Source organism: Falco rusticolus, chromosome 6 (assembly GCF_015220075.1).
Source record: "Falco rusticolus isolate bFalRus1 chromosome 6, bFalRus1.pri, whole genome shotgun sequence".
Taxonomy (NCBI): Eukaryota; Metazoa; Chordata; class Aves; order Falconiformes; family Falconidae; genus Falco; species Falco rusticolus.
Genome location: NC_051192.1, coordinates 16,020,866 through 16,045,133, shown reverse-complemented (window position 1 = coordinate 16,045,133; position 24,268 = coordinate 16,020,866). Strand labels below are relative to the sequence as shown.

The window sequence follows — 24,268 nt, the reverse complement described above, 5'->3', positions numbered from 1 at the left end:
TTGGTGTTATCGCAAGGTTTTTCGTAGACTCAGCAATGTCAACTAAGTGTACAGTTAGAGGACAGATGAACTGCTGTACTATTTCAGTTCTGAGAGTGTTTATTAAAAACTTACCAAAATAATTGCTGTAGCAGGAGGAAAAACCAGCACGTTCAATCGCTCTGCCACAATTAATCTGCTGGAACCTTCCTTCTGTCTTTAAGGAAAGGGTTAATTTTATGTGACTGCTAGTAAAAACAAGCTGTTTTCATGATGAGTCTGTAATAGCTGGCTGATAGACTGACTTAACAACTGCTTGCTAAACACTGGGTAGGTTCCCCTGATTGGCAGCTCTGTAAGTGGAAGCCCCTCGTGTCCAATCTGTCCCTGTGAATAGCTGCAGAGCAAAGGACTTCATTAAGGGATCGTAAGGCTACCTCGTAAAAGCTAGCAAATAATTATGACAGCAATGAGAAGGAGTGGAGGGGACTGAGCGCTCTGTGGTCTCTGTGAAGAAAAGCAGACATCCCAGGGCAGGGGAGCATCAGGTGAAGTGGATGTTATAAACACTTTCCTGTGAATGCTGCATCTTCTCAATAAAGCCTTGGTTTAGCCCGTCTACAGCTCTAACAAAATATTCCCAGTTAACTTCATGGGTGGTGCAGGGCTGGGAGCTGTTAGCTCATACTCAGTTAAATTTCAAATGTCAGAGCTCATTAACGGTGATTGTAGCCAAAGACAGTTTGTGAGAAGCTCAGTAAATTTCACTTCCTCAAATGAAATTCAGGAAAGAGATTGCCATTTTGCTTATTGATTTATTTTCCTGCTTTCACACATCTTTGAGGCTTTGATAGTGATCAAGGGTCAGGTTCAGCTTCACCCACTTAGGGATTATGGTTCTCCCTCATTCACACAGACCCGCTTGCTCTTTCATTCTCACATTCTCATTTATTTACCTTTTTTCTTCTTGCCCTAACCTGTGTTTGGTGAGTGGAAGATGCAAGTTTTTGCTTTCAGCGTTGGGAAGAACTTTTCCCTGAGCTCACCAGCAAGCCCATGTGGGCACGCACAGCGACGCAGCATGGCTTCAGGTGTTCAGAACTGACCTGGGAAAAGATCGGTAGAGAGTCATGAGGTAATTCTGGATTAATTGTAGGGATGACTCACCCAAGGTACGTCTGTCTAAGCTTTCCTGTTCCTGGGACTTGGCTCTTTGTTGTCCTGAACAATTCTATGCCAAATGAATTGGTGCAGAAGAAGTTGGGCAGTTGGTGTTGCTCTGTAACCCCTTTTTGGGAGTCCTACTAGAGTCAGCACAGGGGTTAGTCAGGGGATGGAACCACTGGAGGTAAAAATGTGGCTTCAAAGCTGAGATGGTGCAGGCAATGCTACAGAAATTGAGATTTTCCATGAAGGAAGGGCTGCAGTCACTGGCCACCAGTATGGCCCCAAGCCAGTGTTCATTTTCAGGTCTGGAAGAAGCAGTTTCTGGATTACCAGGTACCCGAGGGACTTGAAGGCAGGTACCACGGGGTAACAGTTTCGGATAATTTTCTCCAGGTGGTGATAGCTAGTGTTGGCTAGGGCTTTTTTAGGTTTGCACCTGTATGCAAATCCTCATTTGGGTTTGTACTGTGGTATGGTGCCCATCTCTCCTCAAAATCAAATCTGCCTTTGGAAAACACTGCTAGGCACCCATCTGCATCCTTAACCACTTGGATGTATTCAGATGCCAGGGCAAGGATGTGCCAGCAAGGGTCCTTGGGTAAGGGGACCCCGGATTTTATGTCCCCAAACAGCTAACAGGCAGACAAATGTGTGTGTGGGAGGGCAGACGGCAAAAGCCATGGAGTGTACATTATTTCGGGGGATCTGCATTCCCAACAAAGATGAGCTATTACAGCCTTCCAAGACAGAGGGGTGGCTTTATAGTTCAAACAGCAGCAGTTCGTGCTTTCAACTCAAAGGCCTCTCAGTTCAGAGGGCAGCATCTTGGTCAAGAGGTTCTCTCTCACGCTAGTCTCTTATCTTTTTGTCTGATTTAAATGAAGTTTGGGCTAAAAGCTCTTGAAATTACAAGAGTGGTTACTGTCCCATAACGTGTGTGATGCTGCTATTCAGCGGAGGCATACTCGTTCATGGCACAGCAGTTCAGTACAAAGTGCACTAAATTAACTTCAGCTGCCTTCTGGCTTATGTTGCGGTGCTGTCTGCACCCCTGCTGAAATTGCCTCTCGTGTGTCACTGTGAGCTCAAACTACTGGAAAAAAAAATAAAAGAAAAGGAAAGAAAATTAAATAGATGGAAGCACTGTTTCATTGGGAACCAGTTCTAATTTTAGCTATATAAAATAAATGTATTAAAGTGTACATATCTGTTGTAGACGTATCCTCATTTGGAAAGTGTCTTGCGTCAGGAATGTTCTCTTGTGTTTGTGCAGCAACTTGCACAGTAGTTTCTGAGGCTTTATCTGGATTCATTGCAATTAAACAGGCACTCTTGACTGCAGGGAAATAGCATGGGTGCTCCCAGCCTTATAAATGCCACTTAATGCTCAGATTCCCATTAGGACTTGGTAAACTCAGCTCAAGGTGGCAGTGCAAAGGTAACCTTTGCTAAGAGGTGACATCTTCCTGGCCATCGTAACCCAGTGTTACCCTATTGCTTATGTGACCTTTTCTGTAAGAGTCCCATCTTCACCTTTTTACCTTTCTGGCAGATAAGTGTTTTTGATGATGACAATAAAGATACCACAAAGCACTTTTATTCTTGGTTGCCCCATCTGGGCTGTGCGTTTGATCCGAACGGCCGGCGTTCCAGTCAGATTGCACTATCAGATGGAGCTGGCTCTATTTCCTGCATTATTCTTCCTGGCTGTACCACATTATGCAATTATGTTTGCATTTAAACCTGAGCACTTACCTGTAATGATGCTGTAGTTCAGTACATGATACATTACAGCAGTAGATAATGCATACAGATAGGCTAAGAAAGCATGTTGTTGATGTGCTAAAACTAAACAGGGCATTGCATTTGAAAGCGGGCTCTGAAAGCTCACAGATTAGGCTGAGAGGTTTAAAAAGCTTGCATTACTGAAACCACAGCCGTGCAGGGTGAAACCCCCTTGCTGCTGGGCAGGTACAGGATGGAAAGGGCAGGGCAGGTTTCCCGAGGGCTGCCCTTCAGTCTCCATCGCAAACGTCTGCCACTGGCACTGCTGGTTGCTGCCACCCACTTCTGCAGAAGCAGGAGGGTCTCAGCAGCTGCTGGGAGTCCCAAACCCTGCACCCCTGTAGCACAGCCTAAGAGAGGAGCCACGAGGCAGCTGAGAGAACTGACTGTGCCTCCACTGCTGGCCAAGCCCCTTACACCTGCCTTACACCTGCTCTTATCCCTGTGATGCAGATGCAGCCTTGGGGGACAGATTCTGACCAGCTGGTTTGCATTACTGTCATTACTGTGCTGTTATGAACACACACTGCTACACCCACACACACCCACACCCACCCACACACACAATGTTTACAGTGGTGCTCGGTGGCTGGCTGGCAGACCCTGTCTCCAAGCGCTCAGCGTGATGGTTACCCCTGAAGTGTACCAAGGCACTTAATGTCTCATCTCCTTTAGGATGTCGCTTCTGGCAGATAAGGTGAAGACTTAAGTAACTTCCCCACCTCTTTGCAGGGCACTACACTGGAGCAAGGGCACAGATTTCAGAGAGTAATAGCTTTCGACACTGGAGGTCTGTGTCAGAACCTACCCTGGCAAGGCAGAAAAGCTGTATAGCCTGAAGAAATTTCTTTGTGGCCATTCAGGTCCTCCCTCTCAAAGGTGGAATTTACTTTTAAAATACTTTTGAAACAGGCAAAAACGGTCAGGCAAAATGTTTTGATGAAGCTGCTGCAGTGACTCAGCAGAAACCAAACCTGGTACAATCAGCCATGAGTTTTCCTTGCGGGATAATGAAGCAATTCCCTCCTACTACAGCAAGCACATAAGTTTTCTCTTCATTACAACGGGGATTTCAACCTATAGTCTTCCTAGCAGGTCCCTCCTTCCATCATGTTCTGGGGATCTGTGGATGGAAGGAGCAATGACTGGGCAAATGTCCTCCTGTTTATTTGAGAGAGGGAATATACAGCTGATAACATTAGGGCTCACGAAGCCTTTTACCTTTCAGTTGCATGATGCTTAAAATGTTCTGGGTGGTAACAGATGTTTCAGTGGAGCAATACCGTGATGACAATGAAATATTTTTCAAGATATGCCTGAACCTCTTAATGAAATAGTGAAAAAAATTGTAATAGAAGAACAGAGGAAAAGTGTCCAGTGACAGTCACATAACTGGCTCTGCTGCTTTGGCTGAGGAGATATATGCTGTGGATGCATATATGGCATCAGTGTTTGTCCTTGGATTGTGTGGCTTTGCTGTCTATATGCTTCATTTTATGCATAGGATGTACCAAGTTGTAGCCTACACGCAACGTTTTCTCTCTTCAAAGCACTTTTGAGTCTTGGCCTCAAAAACCAGGTTTGCACTGGAGACGGTTTGTGCATCAGTTCACTTGTATTCCCTACTTCCCCCTGAAAGCTGTGTGAAAGTCAGGGGCTGGATCCCACACCAGTGCTCTGGCCTTCCTCCCACCCTTGCAGCTGATTTGGGACTCTCATGAGTGTTTTTTCTCCTGACTGATCCAAAACCCCCATCATCATCATTGGATCTCCACTGGCACCGTTGGGGTGGACCAGCCTCATTCCTCCCACCCCATTTACTGTAGCGTTCATTCAGAAATCCTTCTTGCTGACATGTAGGTACATAATTTGATTTCTTTTCCTGCAAGTGGTTGGAAAATGGTTAAGCTAATCTTTGTATTTGCAATTTTTCTCTTAGATTAGTTGAAGTAAGTCAAGATCATTCAGTTGTGCGATGATACTTGCATGGTGTGTACTGCAAAGGCTAACACAGTCATCAGGCTCGGTTATCCTGTTTGTGTAAACAACATGATGTTGCAATTTTCTCATTACCATTAAATTACCATTTTTAATTTGTCTCAGAAGCCTTCATTTTTTGAGAAATCCCTGGTTTAGAGAGAAGTGTAAAATATATTTGCCGTTTAGCTGTGGTCTGGAAAACGAAAACCAGTCATGATGTGTCTGAAGTGGAAGATTGCACTGAATTCCCCATTGTGTTTACACGCACAGGATTTTCATGTAAATTGGGCTTGCAGTTAAAACTCTGCACTGGGATAGTTTCCACTGAAATAAACTGTCTCTGAATATCAGGCCATAGATGAACATTAGGAAGATTCTTGTGAATTCACAATGACTAGAGAAAAATTGCATTTTGTAAAACAGGGCTCTTCATGTGTCTCAAGACATTTCCTCTGCTTCCAGGGCATTTTCCTTAATATTTCCTTAATAATCCTGAGGTTTCGGATTCTAGGATTGACCTCCCATTATAACCATCAGAAGACCCTGACAGACCCAAGAACAACACTTTGGGACTGGTGTGATTGTGGTACCTAGGCCTGGACCTTCCCCTGGGTCTCATGGTTTGTTTAATTATGGATTGGCTTAACGGCTCATACCTGCCTGTTACTTTGTGTTTTACCTCATATTTGGGTGAACTTTGTTGCCTGTGCGTAAGAAGCTGACTTGTGCTATGTCTGGGACATGCACAGCCCTGACACCAGCGGTCTTTTTGTGCCCTCCCTATGAAAGCACCATTAGATTTAACTAATACTCCATGTCCTTAATTAAATACCTCTGGTGCAAAGAGCCTTACCTTCTGTGCTTGGAAATTGCAGTGATTACTCCCCTGCTGGAAAAGCCTTTTTTTTTGGTGGTTTTTTCGAGTGGTTTCGCTGGTTTAGTTATTTGGGATTTTTTTTTCTTTAACAGGAATTAAGCTGTTTCTCATGCCATTGTCCAGTTGCAAATTGGCCTGAGACTTGTGCCATGGGCTCTGACCTCTGAAACTGCCCACTCATTTTTTTTCCTGAACTAATCAGCTAGACGAACTATTTACAGTTGGCTTTTGGGTCTTCTCACTGCTTTTGCGACTGCCCCTGTCTGAGTAATTAATGACAGCGTGGCTTGTTTATGGTCTTGAGTTACTAATGCTGTTGGCTGCAAATGCATTTTTACCTCTGGGACGTGCTAGTTTCCTGGTTCTAGTCCCACCTCACCAGCCCAGGTCAATTTTTTGTGCGTAAACAGATTTATCCTGTAATAGTTGTAGAGAGACTAGGGTCATTCATCAGTCCCATAGAGAACATGCCCAACCAGATTCTTCCCTTCTTGTGCCTGTGCAACTCAGCAGAAGTCAGAAAGATTCTGACAGGACTTCCAAAATTTTAAAAAAAAAGGGAGGGGAGGGGAGGGGAAGAGAGAGAAAAGGAAAAGCATTTCTTTCTTTTTAACTCGAGATACAGGGAGTCTCAACTAGAATTAAAGATATTGGATAGTGCACCACCTGTCTAGCCATGTCCCAGACCTGATCCTTGCTGTACCAATGCTTACGGGAGTCATTAATGAAGGAACTGTCACGTGGCTTTCTTCGGTAGGTTAATACCACCTACATCTGAAAGCTGGAGTAAAGGGTAAAGAGAAGTTACATAGCAGGAGATGATGCAGATAAGCATAAAAATATAATCTTGTGGCCTTGGAAAGGTTTTGCTGGGTTATGTTCCAGGCTTGTTCTATCATGGGCAATCATGTCAAGTGTGCCGATCCATAAGGGAAAACACAGTTTGCTCGCCTGCTCCCTCTGGAAATCTGTTACAGACTCTCAATGCATGGATAGTCAGAAGTGTTCTGCCGGTTTCTGTCTTTAGTTTACTCATAGCTACAGTTTCTTTCAGTCTCCTTGGGGATAATGTTGTCTTTTGGCATAAATGATTAATTTTCCCCCACTGTATAGTTCTCTAGGTATCTTTCCTTCCTTGTTTTTTAATATGTGTAAGGCTACTTTCTTAGTGACTGGGGACTCAAGCTCAACCATTGCTGCCATTTTTTGTATAATTTCTATCAGAAACTGGAAGAAGACAGTCCCATTATCTCTCTCATCTTTGTTGCCCAGTTCGCTTACCAGTGTCTGCTCAGTTGGGTTAACCATGGGTGGTCTCTGCCATGACATGAATTCGAGAGGGGCTTCCCTTCAGGCCTCTGGATCAATAGTGAAATCCACTGTTTTACCAAGGCAGTTTGTGCCAACATCTAAAACCTGCCACCCTATTACTCATAGCTAAGCTGGCATCAGGGACTGTCTTAACGCTGGCTCTCAGAGAAAAAGGACATCAGTGGTCAGATCATGTTATTATCAGGATCATCATCACATGGAACTGAACTGGGTGAAAAATTTCTCAAGGTCTGAAGCTGACGAACTCCTAGGAGCCAAGAGGCTGTCTTTTCTTTGAGGGAAGGCTGGGAGAAATTAGAGAAGTTCAAATACCCTCCCTGTTTTGCCATGTTCTTCTTTAAAAAGACTTTCTAAGTGGAAATAGGTTAAACAGAAATGGTAGAGTTAAATGCGGTGCTTTAACTAAGAGGATGGAAGTAGATTGTCCATTGCAAACATTTCCAGAGGTTCTCCTTGTGTCACTTTCAACTTCCTTACATCCAGCTTAGAAGGCTGCTTGGAAATGCCTCAATCAATGACAAAGTTGGAGTACTGTGATGATGTGCTCATGAATGAAAGTCCTTTATGGGGTTGCTGATCACATTGTACGATCCACTAGACTGCTTTGGCACTCTGATTTCCAGAGAAACTCAACACAGGCTCTTTCAGTGTTTGAAGACAGCTTCTCTGAAATTGCTGCGTGGACAAGACAAGCCCTGCAAAAAATGGTAACTCTTAATCTCTGTCCTGTTTGCTTTTCTGTAGTGAAAACTGACCTTTTGGAATGGGAGGGAAATTCCCTAGAGAAGGATTCACAGTGTGCTGGTTTTTAGCTCTTCCCTGCCAGTTAGTGTTTGTTTGCTGTGCTCGTGTAATGACCATCAGATGGTACCCTCTGTCCTGAGACTGGTTGGAGAAGCCTTGGGAACTTCTGCATTCGTTATTAGCCTTGACCGTCTTCAGTCTGGCCATTCTTTGGTTTCACAGCACTGCCAGCTATTCATTTCTATATAGAAGCCTAAATCCATATATTTGTCTACAAAACAAGGTGTTGCACTGTACTGTTGGTAGAGAGGATATTGTTTCTCACTGCTTATACTTGGTTTTGCACAAAGTAAAGTATTTTCTGTTCTCTTTTGGATGATGCTATTCTGTCTTTTCTATGAAGCTGTATACATGCCTTCATTCTCTCTGTTAGCAAAATCCTTATACGCTGCTGGGAATGAAAAGACAATTGCAAAAGTCCTCTTTCGGTTCTAGTTTATGTAGAAAAAAATACATTTTTTTGCACTGAGTGATGAAATGCATGCAGGAGACTTCTTATAACAGCAGGATGAAAGAGTGTCCTGTCATGCTTGTCTCAGGGATCCTGGTTATACAGAGGAACACCTAGCCATACCAATTGAAATTCTGTAACTTTGCAGTTGTGAGAATTTTTCAAGTGATTTGGCAAAGGGTTAGAGGCCCTACAAGCAGGAGAGGCAGGGAATGACGCCAAGAGACAGGTTCAGCTTCTACGGGCACTGGGCAGTGTTTTGCATGCTAACTCCATTGTCTGTAGCAAATAACATGCATTTGCATCCCTTTCAAGTATGTGTAGGAGGGAGGAGCCTGCACCAATTTGTCTGTTTTAATTATAGATGTTCTACCCACCTTCCTAATTGCTCCTTCATTAAGGAGTAGTTTGTTGTTTCTTTTTTCCCTAGGAGCTAAAAATAATCAACTTTTGTTTGTTTCTGTAAATATTTTCTTTTTTTTGCCCTTGAGGAGATAATTATTTCTATTGTTGCATGAAGATGGTGGCCAATACAGGAGGAATAATTAGAGCAGATGGCTGAAAATACTTCCCTTGTAAAAGACATCTAGTGTAATAAAATACCTCCCCTCCTCTTTTGTCTCCTCCAAATATACATTTTTCTTTCCTTCAGGTGGATGTGAGTTGGGTGAGGGGTGTAAATCTTTTCCTGATGTATTAAACTGAGGAGCTGTCAAGAGTTCACAGCCTGGAAAGTGAGCTCCCTGTATCCATCACTGAAATTAAAGTGTTTTCGAATGTGGCATGGAGTCCTGGGTCTGCGGCGTGGGGAAATATATGCTGTACTCCATCACTTAAAATGTTAACCTTGTCTCACTGTGGTGACTGAGGACAGGAACACTTGCTCTCCGTACTTGCTGGTTAAATGGCAATCTGTCAGCACCAAGGAAAAGGCTACCTTGTGGGTGTCAGTCTCCGCTGTGTCTGCAGCACTCCAAACCTTTGCTTGGCCACACATGCTGGGAGGGGTGTGCCTTTCTCCAGCTGGAGACCATAGGAAGCAACTAGGAGACTTCCTTGCACATGCAAGCAGGTTGCTGTTGTGCCAGAGCGGTACTGTGCTCCGTGTCTTATCCGGGGTGTCTGGGGGAACAGATAAAGCTGGCTGCCAGGGGTGGAGTTGGTGGGAAAACCTCCAGGCTTTAGATTTTCTCTCTGTGGCCATGTTGCAGATGGCCCTCAGCTGAAACCCACAGCCCAGAAGAGAGTGCTGAAGCACAGAAGAGTCTTTTGTTTAACTACACTGCTGGCTCTTGGTTTGGTATTCAAATGTCCATCGTTTTCCGACCAGAGGATGAGGGCTCTTGTCTTTGTGTCTGTAATGGTTGTTGCAGTCCTCACTTTTGGGACTGTACTTTAAAAAATCCCCACCTAACCAAATTATAAAGTTACCACGAAGTGGGTTCAAATTATTTACACTGTGTCTAAACAGAAGTTTCTCAACCCTTTTAAGCCCAAACCTTGCATTTTGGGGAAGAGGGAGTTAAAAATAACCAGACAAACACGTTTTGTGTTGGCAGAATGATTGTTCTTCACAAAAATTTAGATGAAACATTGAAAGAGTGGTCACTTACAATCCCTTCCCTTTGTGACTTGTTTGCCAGTCTGTGTGGGGATGCCAGTATATCACTGTTATTTATTCATTTGTTGCAGTTGCTGCTGCTGTTTCTGAGCCCTGGCAGTCATAGGCACGAGCTGAGAAACTGGTACTGGGAGATCGTGTCCCCAGAGGCTGACATAAAGGCAACCCCAGGCTGGCTGACAACAGCAGCAGCTAAAAACATAAAATGGAAAGAAATCTGCCTGAAAATGGAAAAAGAAGGTGCAGAAGGGAGGAAGGAGACAATGTGCTGAATGACAAGGAGTACATCTTGTATCATATGCTCTTAAAACATCATTTTACCTTTACATAATTCATTCATTGTTCTGGAGCTCTATAATGGGGAAGGAGTTGCTACCCCCCCTCAAATTAACCTGTGTTATAACAAGAGGTATATAACTTGGTACATAAGGTGCAGGCTTGAAGTGAGTTCTGCATGACACACACCAGGTGGATATCAGGCCTGGGGATATATTGCAGGACACTGCTCATTGAATGTTCATGTTGGATCCCGTCCCTGGTACTCATGCACTGTGCTATCCCAGGAAGAGCAATGGGCTCCTTAGAGGTTCCCAGCGCTTGTGATTTCCCACCCACCTGGAGTTTCTGCCCGTATTTTGAGGGTTTGGTTCCCCACTGAGTTAGGGTTATCTGCTGTACTCAATTCAAAGTGCACAATGTTGCCAGGGTGGGTTTTCTGTGGGTGTTGGTGTAAGGGCACATCCTGCAAAAGTTTGGGTGGCCATTTGAAGTGTTCAGTTCATGCTATATTTGTGTTCTTGGGGAAAACACCAGAAAAGTCTCTTGCCTCAATCTAGCCACTGATTTTCACGAACTTTGCATTTCTATGGTCTCGCTCCTCCTGTTAAACCCAGTTGAAGTTGGCCATGTTCAAGTGTGAGCGCTGACAGTGACACAGATGGATGCAGAGATGTTACGGTCTCATAAGCTCTGTTCTTTCCAAATCGTCTCCCCAACTATCTGGTGTACGTTGGAGCCGGAGTGTGAAGCTACCACTTGACTGCAGCAGCTGCAGCCAGCCAGCTCCAGTTTCACCGTTCAGGCCTTGTTTTATGCCAGCTTCTCTTTCCCCCATCCTGACTTTCAAGCTCCCTGCCATTTGCTGTACCCCGTGCTGAAGCTGGAAAAAGCACAGGAGGAAAACACTCACTGCTAGCCTCTGATGTGCAGCTTTCCTTGGCTCTGTGGGTTCCTCCTGGCTCATTCAACAAGCGAGCATGGGATAGGCACCCAGCCATGACCCTGGCGCTTGCAGCTGCTGCTGCTCTTCAGTCTTACTGAGTAAGTGTTTAAATTAAACACTGTCGGTCAAATGCTGGGTGCCAAGCCGGGGGAAAAATGGAAAAGGAAAGAGTTTTGCTTCTATGAAAAAATAGTGAGGGGGATGAGCTCAGCTGCATTTTGCCATAGGCTGCTTAATAGGGACTGGACATTGCCACCGGCATTCAGCAAAGGAACTTTAAAAGTCCATTACAGTTGGAGATTGCATTGGGCTTTTCTCCCAGAAAACATGAAGAGGGTAATCATATGAGATTCACAAGGTCCAGGCAAACTGTGCTTGTGATTCAGGGCAGCTGGCTATTTCATTAGCCTTGCACTAGGCGATACCTTCTTCTTTCAAAGGTCTTAAGGAGCGGCTCTTTCATCTTAGGGAAGGGTGTAGGACAGCAAGAGAAGGATAACCAAATAAAATCTTCTGTGGTCTCATTTCCCTTCATCAGTTCAAAGCCTTTCCTCAATTTCTACAGAGTTGCTTTCCCTCTAACCCCCCCCGTACATTCTTCAGTGCCATGGTAATTTAAAGTACTTTCCTTTAGCAAACCCCCTTTCTCTCCTCAGAAAGATTCTTTAGATTTATTCTCTTCATGACAATGCTCGGATGATACAAGAGATTATAAACGTCTCTTCGTCCTGTGTTATTAGTTGATGTTCATCTGTTCACTTTTATTTTTAAAAAAATAATTAAATAATCCAAAATCACTTGAAAGACACACGTGCAAGTGACGCACATGGCAGCAGACTAAGCCAGGCATCTTGTCACTGGCAACCTTTAGGTACTGACTGGATGGAACAACAGAGATTTTTATGACCTTGGCCAACTAATTTCTGCCTCTGTGTAATCATTCTTGGGTAGTAAACTTTCTTTTGAGCAATAAAATCTGTCTGCCTTTGTTTAGGTTGATGGTGCAGGGGTTGCCTCTTACTGTGGATAAACGTATTACCTGAATAACACTTGGTTTCAGCCTGTTTGTATTTTTTCTGAGTGACGTTCTTAAGATGGTTAATTGTTCTTAGTTTCCCAGATGGTTCCAACCATTTTTTGCCTTATTACAGTGGTGGGTATCAGCTACTAGCTTTTATGCCAGAGGGTATAACACTGAATGGTGTGGAGTGTTCTAAGGGTTGACAGCAGAAACCTAGCAAGAATAGCTTAAACACTCATGTTATATAGAGAACCTTAAATGAAGAACTAGTGTATTTTCTAGTCAGAAAGAGGGATTGTCTTTAAAAAAAAATATTCAAATTCAGAAAAGGAGTTTATTCTTATTAACTCTTGCAAAACTTCTATCAACAGCTGACTAAGTTTTTGGTGCTAGCAAGAACAACCTGGTATATTCCTTATGCCTTTGCTTTCCCATTAGAGCTACTGGAGGCTTCTAAGTGACTTCAGAGGGTTAGAGTGACATCAGAGTGACTTTATACTGTTTAGCAAGCCTTCTCAAAAAAACCCCCAATGTTCTGATGGATCCCACAATTTTGCAACTACATGATGAAGTGTTTTGCTAGTAGCATTGGTTGAGTTTGTGCCAGACAAGAATTTATGGAATTTGTAATGGAATATGCAGTTTGTGCTGCAGTTGGCTTGGTAAGCAGTGTGGTAAATATGGGTCTTTCCATGAGCTGTACCCTCCTCTGTCCCTTGTTTTGAGACAAAACCAAGTTTAATTATCTACTTTTTCAGTGGATCTATTGTATACCCTTGTATATTGTGTATCATCTGCTTCAAAGCACTGTCAGTGAAGAGCAATTCACAGCCTCTCTGGAAAGACAGTGACTAAACATATCTATCCTTTCAGCTGGAATTTTGTCCTAAATCTCTGAAATATATAGATAGATGTTTGCAAGTAATGAAGATGAAACTTGTCCTATTACACTTAGCAACCATGGAGAAATTGTACCCTCTGTAACAGTTGTGTACAGACGTGAAGGCTTATTTGTACTTCTATAATGATGAAGAGGTTCACTCCCTCTGACGCTGGAGGTTTTGCTTCCCAGATGTTTTCACTGCATGTGTGTTAATGCACTCCCAGGCTTCAGTCTAAATTGAACCAAGTAATTCCCTTTGTACGGAAATCGTAGAATAGGTCAGAGGGTAGAACTTACCAGCATCCATACCCTACAGATGGGATGGATGTAAACCAGTTGTATCATTTAACCTGGGAGCCAGCACCCATTCCTTGCTGTAAACAATCAGGACAGTAGTCACCATATAATAGTTGGTGACATATAATCATAGCTGCTATGGGGAATATTGTATAAAATATCGAGCACGTAAAGCTAGAATTGACAAATGCACAGTTGAAAGAATAACTATTGTACCACCAGTATTGATTCACCTAAACCGCAGCTCCAGAGCAAAAGCTTTAATGCACGTGATGTGCTTTGATTGAAAATGGAATAACTTTATTTTGCTTTTGTATTGAGGTTATTCTTTCCACTGCTGTTTTGGATTAGCACAATCCAGTGAGGACCACAAATATTTCCATGTCTGTTCCACGCCCCCCCCCCTCCCCCAATCAGTTGAGGCTGTTCTTGCTAGTTCACATGTGAGTCCAAAAGAATATGTTATCAATGCATATGTCCACACTTGTACACACATCCATGCAAAAACATGCACACTTTCCTGAAGAAATCGGTCACACCTTCACTGCAAAGTTCATGATTAAAGTTTAGAGGTAAGGAGACACCATGACTGGAAACAAGTAGGTGACATTCTGACATTGTCACGAGTCGGGAACTAGTGCTTTATTTGGAACTGGCAATGCAAGCCATTGAAGGAGAGGCAATAATAATACTGGGTAAGCTGAGAAAGACAAAAAGGTATTTGAAAAGAGGAATGTGTCTCTAGATGCAGATGAGTGGCAGGAAAGCCTTTGTAAAAGCCTGTAAAGCAAAACATTTCCCATCGAGCGGGATGTTTTAATTCTAAACTCTTTAGGCTGTTTTTACAACATTGCCAGGAATTAACATGCAGTTCTGCCTCTCGGGAGGCAGAGAGAGACACACACTGGGAAACCCGCGGACTTTCCACAGCCAGCCCTGCAGCAACCCCCTGGTGACCCAGACCAGAATGAGACAAGGGGGGCAACCCCCAAGTTGCGGGAGGTGTTTCCGAAGGCCGGGGACCTCTCCAGCCCCAACGCTCCTCCATCCCTTGGCTCCACGCGGTGTCCCCCCGGGAAAGCAGCTGGTGTGGCACAGGCGTCTCCGCTGTGCTCTCGGCCAGCTGGCTTCCTGAAGGGTGGGGAGGGGTGAGCTTTGAACTTCTCTGGGTCTTGTTTTCTTTTCAGCTTGCCCTCCAGTTTTGCGGCCGGTGGGATGAAGACTCCAGCTGGCCTGCTGGCCACCAGCCGCGAGATGGCGATAACGTCACGATAGAAGGCGGCCGGACGCTGCTGCTGGGGACCACCACCACCAGGCTCAACCTGCTGCATCTTAAAGGTTTGCAGGAGGGGGGATTCAGTGCTCTTCTTCCTCCAGGGCTGGAGTTTTTCATGGCTGTGATCTCTCCTTCCCTTCCCCAGCTCCAGCATCGCAGGAGACCCCTGGTCAGGCAGGCTGAATCTGCTCTCAGTAGATACAACAGGATGATGGTGGGGGACAGGGGAAGGATTTAATTATTATGTATGCAGAAAGCATCGTTTATGCTGTTTGAGACATAATGACAGTACGAGTAGGAAGTCTTTTTTTTTTTTTTTCCCTTTCTCTTTCCCCCAGCTACTGCCAGTGCTGCTGTCCTGAGTGGCGTTCAGTGATAATGGCAGTGCCGATAACAATAATCAACTCTGTTTTGTTTGGCATCTTTGAGGCAAACGTGTTGCAGAAGCATTTACAAAATTAATGATGTTACAGAATTACAGGCCACAGCTACCCAATGTAATAAATAATCCAAGATCCTGGAGCATGACTGGTGGAGAGTAAATAACTGTGCACAATTATGGGGGGAAACACTGGGTTTTCAGGGTTCACGTACCCTGGGGTAGATTCAGTGTGTCAGTATATCTTTGTGGCTTGTCAAAGTAGGAATTAAAATTACTTGTAATTCAGTGCCAGAAATATTACTCCCTGGAAATTAGGCCTTAGTTGTGAAAACTGTTGTGCACATGCTTGCATTAAGTGAATTACTTGTTCTGGTGAAATTACTTGCTCAAAGGTAAGCCTATGTGTAAGCCCCTGCTGAAATGGAGCTCAAAAACTGGGAAAAGGACTCTTTATATGCTTAAGGACCTGGATCATCTTTGCTTGTAAAAATGATTTTTTTATATTAAAGGGATGTTAAGGATATTAGTTTTTCATTGAGATGATGATGAAAAACGTGCTTTGACAATTATATTTCAATCTAACTTCACTCATTCTATAAAGAAAAATCTTTGCAAGTTTATCCCTATTGTGAGAATATTTCCAAAAAATATTAAACTTGCTCTATCTAGGTTCAGAGGTTTTCAAGACTTATTACAGCAGGCATCATTCCTGTTAAAAACCCCCACAAAACAATCAAAATTAAGTTAGAACTGAGATTAAAAACCAAAGTGAAATGTTTCAGTACAACTTTTTTCCCTCTCTTCCCCAGTGAAAATCCTAAATCTATATGATATGAGATTCTTCTTAACCTCATTGTGATTACAGCATACAGTAGAGGAGACAGGTCAGTACCCCAGATTTCTGAGACTTTTGGCTGCAAATCTGGATGAGGATTTCAGGGATCAGTCTCTGTGAAGAACTGAGGCACAATCTTGCAGCAGAAACCCTTTGAACTTTGCGCCCACTCAAAGGCACATTTGATCTATGAGTCAGCACTCACGAAGCAAACGGAGGTCTGATTGAATTTAATGAAGTCTGGAATGGTATCTTTATGGCTTTGCCTCATCTGACATTCAAATCATTTCTCCCCTTTATCATGTGTTCCAAGAAGCTTGGTTTATAATGTAGATTAAGTTAGGAAAGCAGCATTAAAATATTCTAGATGCTGTTATTGTCTGCATTGCTACATGCCAAACACAGGAATCAAACGTTTTAGAAACAGAAGCCTGCAAGGTAGTTGTTTACCCGAGCTTCATCTTTGCTGAAGTTTCTTTGTTGCATCCACCCCCACTTGCATGGGTGCTGCTAGCTGTTTAGTCTTGGTTAGATGTGGAGTCAAGACATGCTGGGGTCTACTCTGATATGAGACTGAGATTTATCTTTTCTAACCTTATCTTTAAGTTGTCCAGCTCAGGGAAGTTGGTTAGGCTCCGGTACTGATAGAGAGAAACACACACCACCAAAGACTTGTTCATCTTAGGCGTTACAGATACCCGTTGTAAGACGAATCATGGTCAGGTGAGCCACTTAAAGTAGCAACTACCTAGTCTGTGAGCAGGTCAGATTATTGACAACTTTCCCCAGCTGCAAGGTGGGCATGACAATAAGCCCCTAACCTGCAGGCAGGTGTAGATACGAGCTTCAACTGAAGCACCCCCTTCCTAGTCTAGCTGGAGTGGTTTTCTTAGTTGGAGCTGGAGAACGGGATTAAATTGTAGTTTTGCTCCCTTTGGCTTTCACGACTCGGTATCAGGCTGTCTGTGCACTCACAAGCTGAGAATATAATGCACTTTACAGAAGAAAAAAAGCTGGAATGCTACTGGATTCATGCCTGTGTAAAGATGCTGTACTGCCCGTTTTCTGGTGCTGTATCCAGCAAACCCAACACATGTTTATGGGCCATTTCTTGGATTCCCCTTTTTTAGGACACCATGAGGATTTTGAATACTGCCTCTATGTTGTCTCCTTATGATGCTTTGAACATTGCAGAAATTGTTTAAAGAGTATTATAAGAAGGGTGTCACCTTTATATGCAGCCTTAAAGTGACCCTGCTTTGGCTGTCTTAATATACAGCAAAATACATATAGTGGTTCTGGTAGTGACCAGGTTGTCTGAGCAGAAGATCTGGAGACCAAAGCAGTAGAGAAACAGCATTAGGCAACTGAATCCTGCTCCCTGCCATGGGGGCTCAGCAGTTTCTACCTCCTCCTCCACAAACGAAGCATGAACACGTGGTTATCGGCAGTGGAAAGTTTAGTAGCCAGACTGTGAAACTGCTCAGACAATACTGATTGGAGAAGAGATACAAGATAGACAGATTGTAGATAACTGTATATTCAGCATATTGCAGTTATTTTCATAATCCCAACATCACAAGTATGGAAATATTTATGGTAACCCAGGACAGATGGAAATTTCCTTTGCGCAGAGCTTACAGTGGAGTAACTCCTTTGTGTTTGATGGGTTGATACCTCAGACATATGTTATTGTCTTTGTCTGAATTTATAGTGCTCTAGGGAGCTCTGGAGGCCAAAAAAGCTGCCTGACCTTTCAGGAGTACCTTGGGGATGAATTTTGGGGTGATGCAGCCAGTATACCCTGTTGCTTTTCTAATGGCAATTTGGAGATGGCCATCATTGGAGGCATAAGGGAGAAGATTCCTTTGGCCCCTATTCTATAAAAGCCTCAATATCACTTGTCACAGCCCTTCCTGTCCCCCTAACATTTGTATCTTTGCTGTATCTTAGCTGTCCTGCTAAAACCAGCGTGCCAGTTCCCTCTTCCATGGTCAGGCTCCAGGCTGAGGTTTTCAGAAAGGTCTGACTCACCTCACCCACAGTTTCTGCCTCTAAAACCTGTGCATTCAGTTTCCAGAATACTCCAGCTAATCTGAGGTTTGGGTTTTTTTTCCAAACTATGAGATTCCAGAAAAAAAGTAGAGAACTGACAAGCCCCAGAGATACTCAGGACAGTGCCAATTATTCTTTTTTTTGAAGCAATGCTTATCCGTCAGTATTTTGCATTTCTTGTAATTCATGCTTAGATCAGACTCTGGCTAGAATGGGTCCTGTGCATAGAGCTGGGGAGCAGAGAAATGCAGATACTAATTTGGCTTGACTTTTTCCAAGGCTTTGGTGCTATTAGCAAAAAGCATCAAATATTTGCTGGTACACCTGCATAAGTAGTTGTCAACTAACCAGTGCTTCAGTCACTGCTGATAAAGACTGCCTTTGAGTTTGCTGAAAGAAGGAGAAAGCTTTTCCCTGTTTTCCTGTCTATGGCATCAACCATAAAACCCATTTAGAAATCCCTTGTCAGTAGGCACAGTTGGAAACTACTTGTGTTGCGGTGTTTTCTGTGCCATTTTGCTCATCCCATTTGGGATGTGCATTGTGATACTTTTTGCAGGCAGTTTCTAGTTCATATTTTCTTTTTTTAATCAGGCAGAGACATTACAATTAAAATACCGTAAAAGCGATTCTGGCAGTATTGCAATAAGCATGTTTTTTAATTAAAGAAAGAACATAGGATGTACAAATAGTACCAGCTAATGGGAAATTTCATCCAATGTATTTTTTAATTGAGATTTAAAAGGAAGAAAAGTCAGCCCTATTTCTCCCTGTGCTGTGTGGTATTTTCCTGCATTGTTACAGTGAGGTGTACCAAGTCTGCAATAATTACAGTCTCAGAGCCTTAAAGTCCTGACTGTTTTCACGGGGGTGAAAAAAAAAAAAGAAAAAAGAAAAAAGAGATATCAGTTCTTTAATTTGTTAGTATATTTTTTTGCAGGAATTCAGTGTTATTCTGTAGAGTGCAACTTGCAGAGCTGGACATTCCTGGAAGAAGGGTTTTAAGGCACTGAATCTGTAGCAATTTGGTGGGTTTTTTTTTTCAGTTCTTTCCACAGCTCTAAACCCTGGCTCGTGGGTAGGGGCTGCAGATTTCCCTTTCCCATCATGTTTCAGATGGGCATGTACATTAGACTCCCAGGGCTCTTGCTTGCCAATGAAATTGATTTTCTGCAACTTCAGTAGCTCTTGAAACTCCTGTGGAGTGTTGTAGGGTGAGCAGATGGGCGGAAGGTAATCCTGGCCAAGCAACTGCACATCGCTTTGGCAGAGATGGGGCTGAATCCCGAGGCAGCACCATCCTCTTCCTCCACTCACCAGCATGGAAGGAGGGGATGTGCACCTTTCGGGGAAGCAGGTACTGCCTCTAATCATGGGATGGGAAGATCTGCTGAGTTGGTCTCTACCTGTCCTAGATGCTAATCAGGCCTAATCAGTAGCACTGTTAGTAGACCTGTCCTCACATGCTTTCATGTGGTACAGAAATACAGCCATTGTGACCTATGGAGGCTGGGAACTGAGGTCCAGGTCTTCCTAAGTTTTTAAACTACAAATAAATACTTTCAAAGGCATGAGTCTGTATCATGAGCCCTGAACTACAGAGGAAGCATGCTGTGTAATAAGTTTCTTCAGTTTTGAGGTATCCTCCTCTGGCGGCTTGACAGACCGTGCACTGCTATAGCTTTGCTGTAGGAACAGGCTGTCGCTAAGACCAAGGTCCAACCCGCCGTGCTGGACACGAGGAGATAAACCTTTAAATTCAAATGGCAGAAATCAGCTTGAAATGAGATAACCGTGGGTGGAGAGGTATAGCAAATAGAAACAGTCTGGTCTAATAGTCACCCAGACAGACTGTAGGTGAGCAGAAGCATATTCCTGCGCTCAAAACAGTGGTCCTGTCTCTTCCCCAGTGCATCCATCCCTTGCTGAGGGAGAAACATTTAATGCACGTCTGTCACGTGGGGACTTGAAATAATAGCTCAAGGTTATTTTTCCATCACACCTCTACGTGTGGTGTTCACCTTGATGACTATACAAGGCTCATCTGGAATTTTCCTTCATTAGGTTCTAGATGATGTCATACATGTTGGAAGCCATCTAGCAGTGTCCACACCTCTTCCCCACCAGGTTAGCTCTCCTCTTGCAAATGCATCAAAGATAAGTATCTCGGACGAGTACCTAAGAGCTGAAGAAGTAGAACGACTTCTTTGAAGGATATATACCTATGGCAGCATTTTCTGGGCTGCCGATCTGAATTGCCTTTGCCTGTCTCCTGTACTCTAAGGGAAGAGCCCAACTGGCTTAAAAGGGAGCATGTGCCATCTGAGCAGATGGCGGTGAGTGCAGCAAGCCAGAAAACACAGGCTTGTTGAGCTTGGGAGACAATTCCTGTCTGAAAGTACACAAGCAGCTGCCGTCTCCTCGCCCAGGGACAGATTAAGGCCTCTGTCCAGCCAAACGTTAGAATACAGGCTTAATTTTTTAGCATGTTAGTGATGTTCTGGTGGAAATACACAGGCATGGGAATTCACAGCTAGTTTGGGATCTGTACCCGTGTATTATGAATGTGGAGGTACATACCCAGGGAGGTGGAGAATGAGTTTTGGATTCTTGGTTCAGGCAGCCTTTGGGATGAAGCCAATATAACAAACTTCTTTTCTCCTTTGTGTCTTGCTTGGCAGTGGTCCAGCCTGTAACCAACTTTCATGGCTCATCCGACTGTCAAGTAAGCATGTCAACAGGGTGCAGGTGACAGTCGATGAAATAATCGGTTATTCTTATTTAAGGCTCTTAAACTCTGTATTCCTCTTCCTGTACACAGGAGGACCTTTGTTGGTTTTTTTGTTTTGTTTTGTTTTGTTTTTTTCCCCCCTTCCTGCTTGGAAGCCCCACCAGGAACACCCTTGGAGCCAGAGAGTGAGCAATAAGTGGGCTGCCAGCACACTGCAGCCTTGTTGTACAGGATCAGTTGTTTCAGCAGAGAGATTCCAGCTCTGGCAGTTGCCTTCTGCTGTTTGCCACTCCGGGATGCTTGCCAGGAATATAACTTCTGAGCTTAAGCTTGTCTCATGGGGGGATACTGTGGCTTTGTCATGTGAAACACCAAGTGAGAGGAACCAGTAAAGAGCAAGCTGGAGGCTGTGGGAATATTCATTATACATGGCCGTGGTGTACCCACAGCACAAGCAGAGCAGATCTTCCCTGCACGGTGATGGGAAGGAGCAGTCCAGCTGAGGAGATGACTTTTCAATCAGTAAATCCTCTTCTATGCAGGGGAGGTGTTCTGTTAGTTGAGGGGCATAGCACAATAATGAAGTATAAGACGATTCTTTTGGTACTTTCGTAACACCTTCTATTATTGATTATAAAAAACCCAAAACCTTTTCAGACTATCCAGCATATTTCTTGTAGCTTGCCTGCTCTAACACTTCATTCAACTTTACATAAAGAAGTAGAATTAAATCTGGTGATAATCACTTATATCCTTGCTCCCTAATGAGCTGTTCATTAGGAAAAACTATCTTGTATCTACAGTGAATGCAAAGTATGGCCTCAAAAGATGATACTAAAAAAGGCCTCCACATAAAAGGTGCACTTTGGAATGGGAACTTTGCTTCCCTCTGGGTTTGGGAAACTGCTAGAGCGCTCTAAATCACAACCAAAATAAAAAATATCAATATCTATTTAATGCATTATAAGAACATCTAGGTTAGAAGGATTTTTTTTTTTACAAGGTTTTTGAGAAGGGATATAAGCTGCTATTTATGAAAGTGTGAATCGTCATGACAGAAGCAAGGAGAAACGTCAGTCCTCACAATCCTCTACTCCATCATTATTTGTTCTTTTTTTTTTCTTTTTTTTTCAGAAGTGCATGATGCAGCCTGTTTCCATAGTAAATGTTCTGGAAACCTGGGCTGTGGTATTGCATGAGCCAGTCCAGGACACCTGTCTTAGTGACGTTTACATCAGCTTTTCAAATCCTTTTCTTTTGTGTGTGCTCTGCACTATTTCCCAAGAACTTCAGATGTCTTTTTTCACAAAACCAGTTCTGCCAGTGGTATGATGTTGCTGCAGTTATTCACACAGCAGATTACAACCTCCACCTTATTATCAGGTTTTTATCAGGTTGTTTTCCTTAATATTCCCTTTCCCCCCTCCTCCCCATTATTTGGTCTGGCTGTTTCTCCTCTCCTGTGGGACAGATGGAGTTGCCTAGTTTTTCCCTCTTTCTTTTCCTCTCTCTCTCTCTCTTTCTCTTTTGTAAAGACAGATAAAGAAAGATTTCTTTTCTGGGCAGAGGTGGAGGCTAATCGCTGGGTTAATTGAGAAGAATAGTGCTTCTGATGTTCACACAAAGTATCAAATAGCCTCAACATATTTCTCCCTGCTCTCTGCTCTCCCTCACTCCACCTAAAGAGACCCATTGAATTTGCACATTACTGTACAGAAGTGATTATGGGTTTAATTGTATTTATTTTGCTTGGTGGGGAGGCCATCATAACAGTAGTTGATTGATTTTTATAAAATCACCCTCAAGGTCATATGTAGGACTTTGCTTTCCTGTGCAGCCATAACAAACAATTTGAGGGTCACAGCCAAAGGCTCAGTTGAGCAATATTCTTGCCTTCTGCTTTCAGAGAAGAGATCAAGTGCAATAAAAGAAGGAAGCATAACTTTTATTTTCTTTTTACAAAAGGGGAAGACAACCTTGTAAAGCAGCAGCTGTATATTTATTCTGATCCAATGAAAAACAGAGATACAGAGATCTAAGGGTTAGAGAGACAATATGCAATTTTTTGACATGAAAGTGTTTGTAAGCTTGGCTGGAGTTGGCTTTACAGTTAGATCTGGTAAATGGTTAAATGAAGCCCTGCTAATGCTTTCTTTTCTTTTCTGTGGATGCTGCTCTTCTTTTATCTTCAGCAGATGAACTTTTTTTTCCCCCACTTTACCTTCTCCCAAGGACTGCTTGCCTTTTGCCTTGGTTCTGGAAGGGGTTCAGCAGCTTTGCAAATAGCCAGGGGACAACAGCATTACGGTGTGACCGTGAGTGTATATATCTGTTTCCTATGATTATATGTTGGGTCTGACTGCTGCTTCTAAGGGAAAGTGAAAGTGTCACACACAGCAGATGCCTTCTGGTGATCTTGATCTTGCAAATCTTTGCACCATTGCCAAGTGTGCTTGGGTTGCCATTGCATCTAGCAACAGAGAAAACCAAAAGCCGGGCAATAACCACCACCTTGAAGTCCAATTATTATTACTCCTTCACATCTAAATCTTCACCCAGGGTGGGGAAACCTTGCTTTTGTGTAGGTTTTCCCCCAGGAAGGGCAGACTTGCAGGCCAAGCATCGCACAGCTAGTGCCTGCATGCCTGCTGCTACTGAAACTTGTTGGGACTATTGCTCGTACTTGCACCCGGTGCAGAACAGTCAGCAGCATTCAAATTTATCAGACACCCAGAAATCCACAAAAGATACAGGAATTCTTTGAATCAACAGAGAGAAAAGTCTATCAAGACAGCTGATATGCAGCTAGCTTATTACTGGGGAACAGGGGATTTTAAAAAGAAGAAAGGAAACAAAAGGGAGATAGAGGACTGGTCATAGAGGACCAGGTGTATGTAAGGAGGCAAACAGTGATTTTTAGGAGCTGTATGAGGGTGAGCTACTCCTGACCAGCCAAAGCCATCTTGTGCAGAAAGGTGCACAAGAGACAGTGCAGAACAAGTATTAACACCCATCCCAAAAGCATTAACTCTTGCTGGTTGAGCCACTCCTGTTTTTGCAGGAAGAGGGACTCCAATGTGAAGTTCAAGGTGTCACCTTTTCACTCCTTGCTAGTTTTCCAGAGAGGCAGATATCTATACCACTGGCAGCAAAACACAGCTCTGTGGTGTGCTCTGTTGTGTCTCAGCACTGCTAATGAAGGGAGGAAAAATAAACAGGTGCTACTGTTTTTCAGCAGACCTTCTGTGGGCCAGGCAGGAGGAGGCAAATCCCAGACTCTTACGGGAAACAGGCATTTTCCCCTGGCTGCCTCGAAGTCATCGGAATGGCTGCAAAAAGAAAAGGAATGAGGAATCTTACATTCTCCCATCTGTGTCATCCCATGGGGAAGGGATAGAAGGTTTTGTGCGAGGAATTCAGTATTTCTAACCTGTCTTGTAGACAGCTTGAAAATTTTGGATGGACAAAATGTGGCTGAAACTTGGGAAAAAATTTGGGGATGTTATGTGAAGCATAACTACAATTTTGCAATCAAAAGATAGGACAATTTTGGCTACCAGCCTTCCTGGT

At 43.5% G+C, this 24,268-nt stretch overlaps 1 protein-coding gene across 4 annotated transcripts in view; it reads left to right on the top strand.

Annotated features, from left to right (window-relative positions):
• PKHD1 (PKHD1 ciliary IPT domain containing fibrocystin/polyductin) overlaps positions 1-24,268 on the top strand; it is a 278,509-nt gene that overhangs the window by 80,151 nt on the left and 174,090 nt on the right. For all 4 annotated transcript variants that reach the window (XM_037391751.1, XM_037391752.1, XM_037391750.1 and 1 more), the window contains one exon: positions 14,607-14,757. In XM_037391751.1, the coding sequence (XP_037247648.1) occupies positions 14,607-14,757 (151 nt within the window). The remainder of the gene's footprint in view (positions 1-14,606; positions 14,758-24,268) is intronic.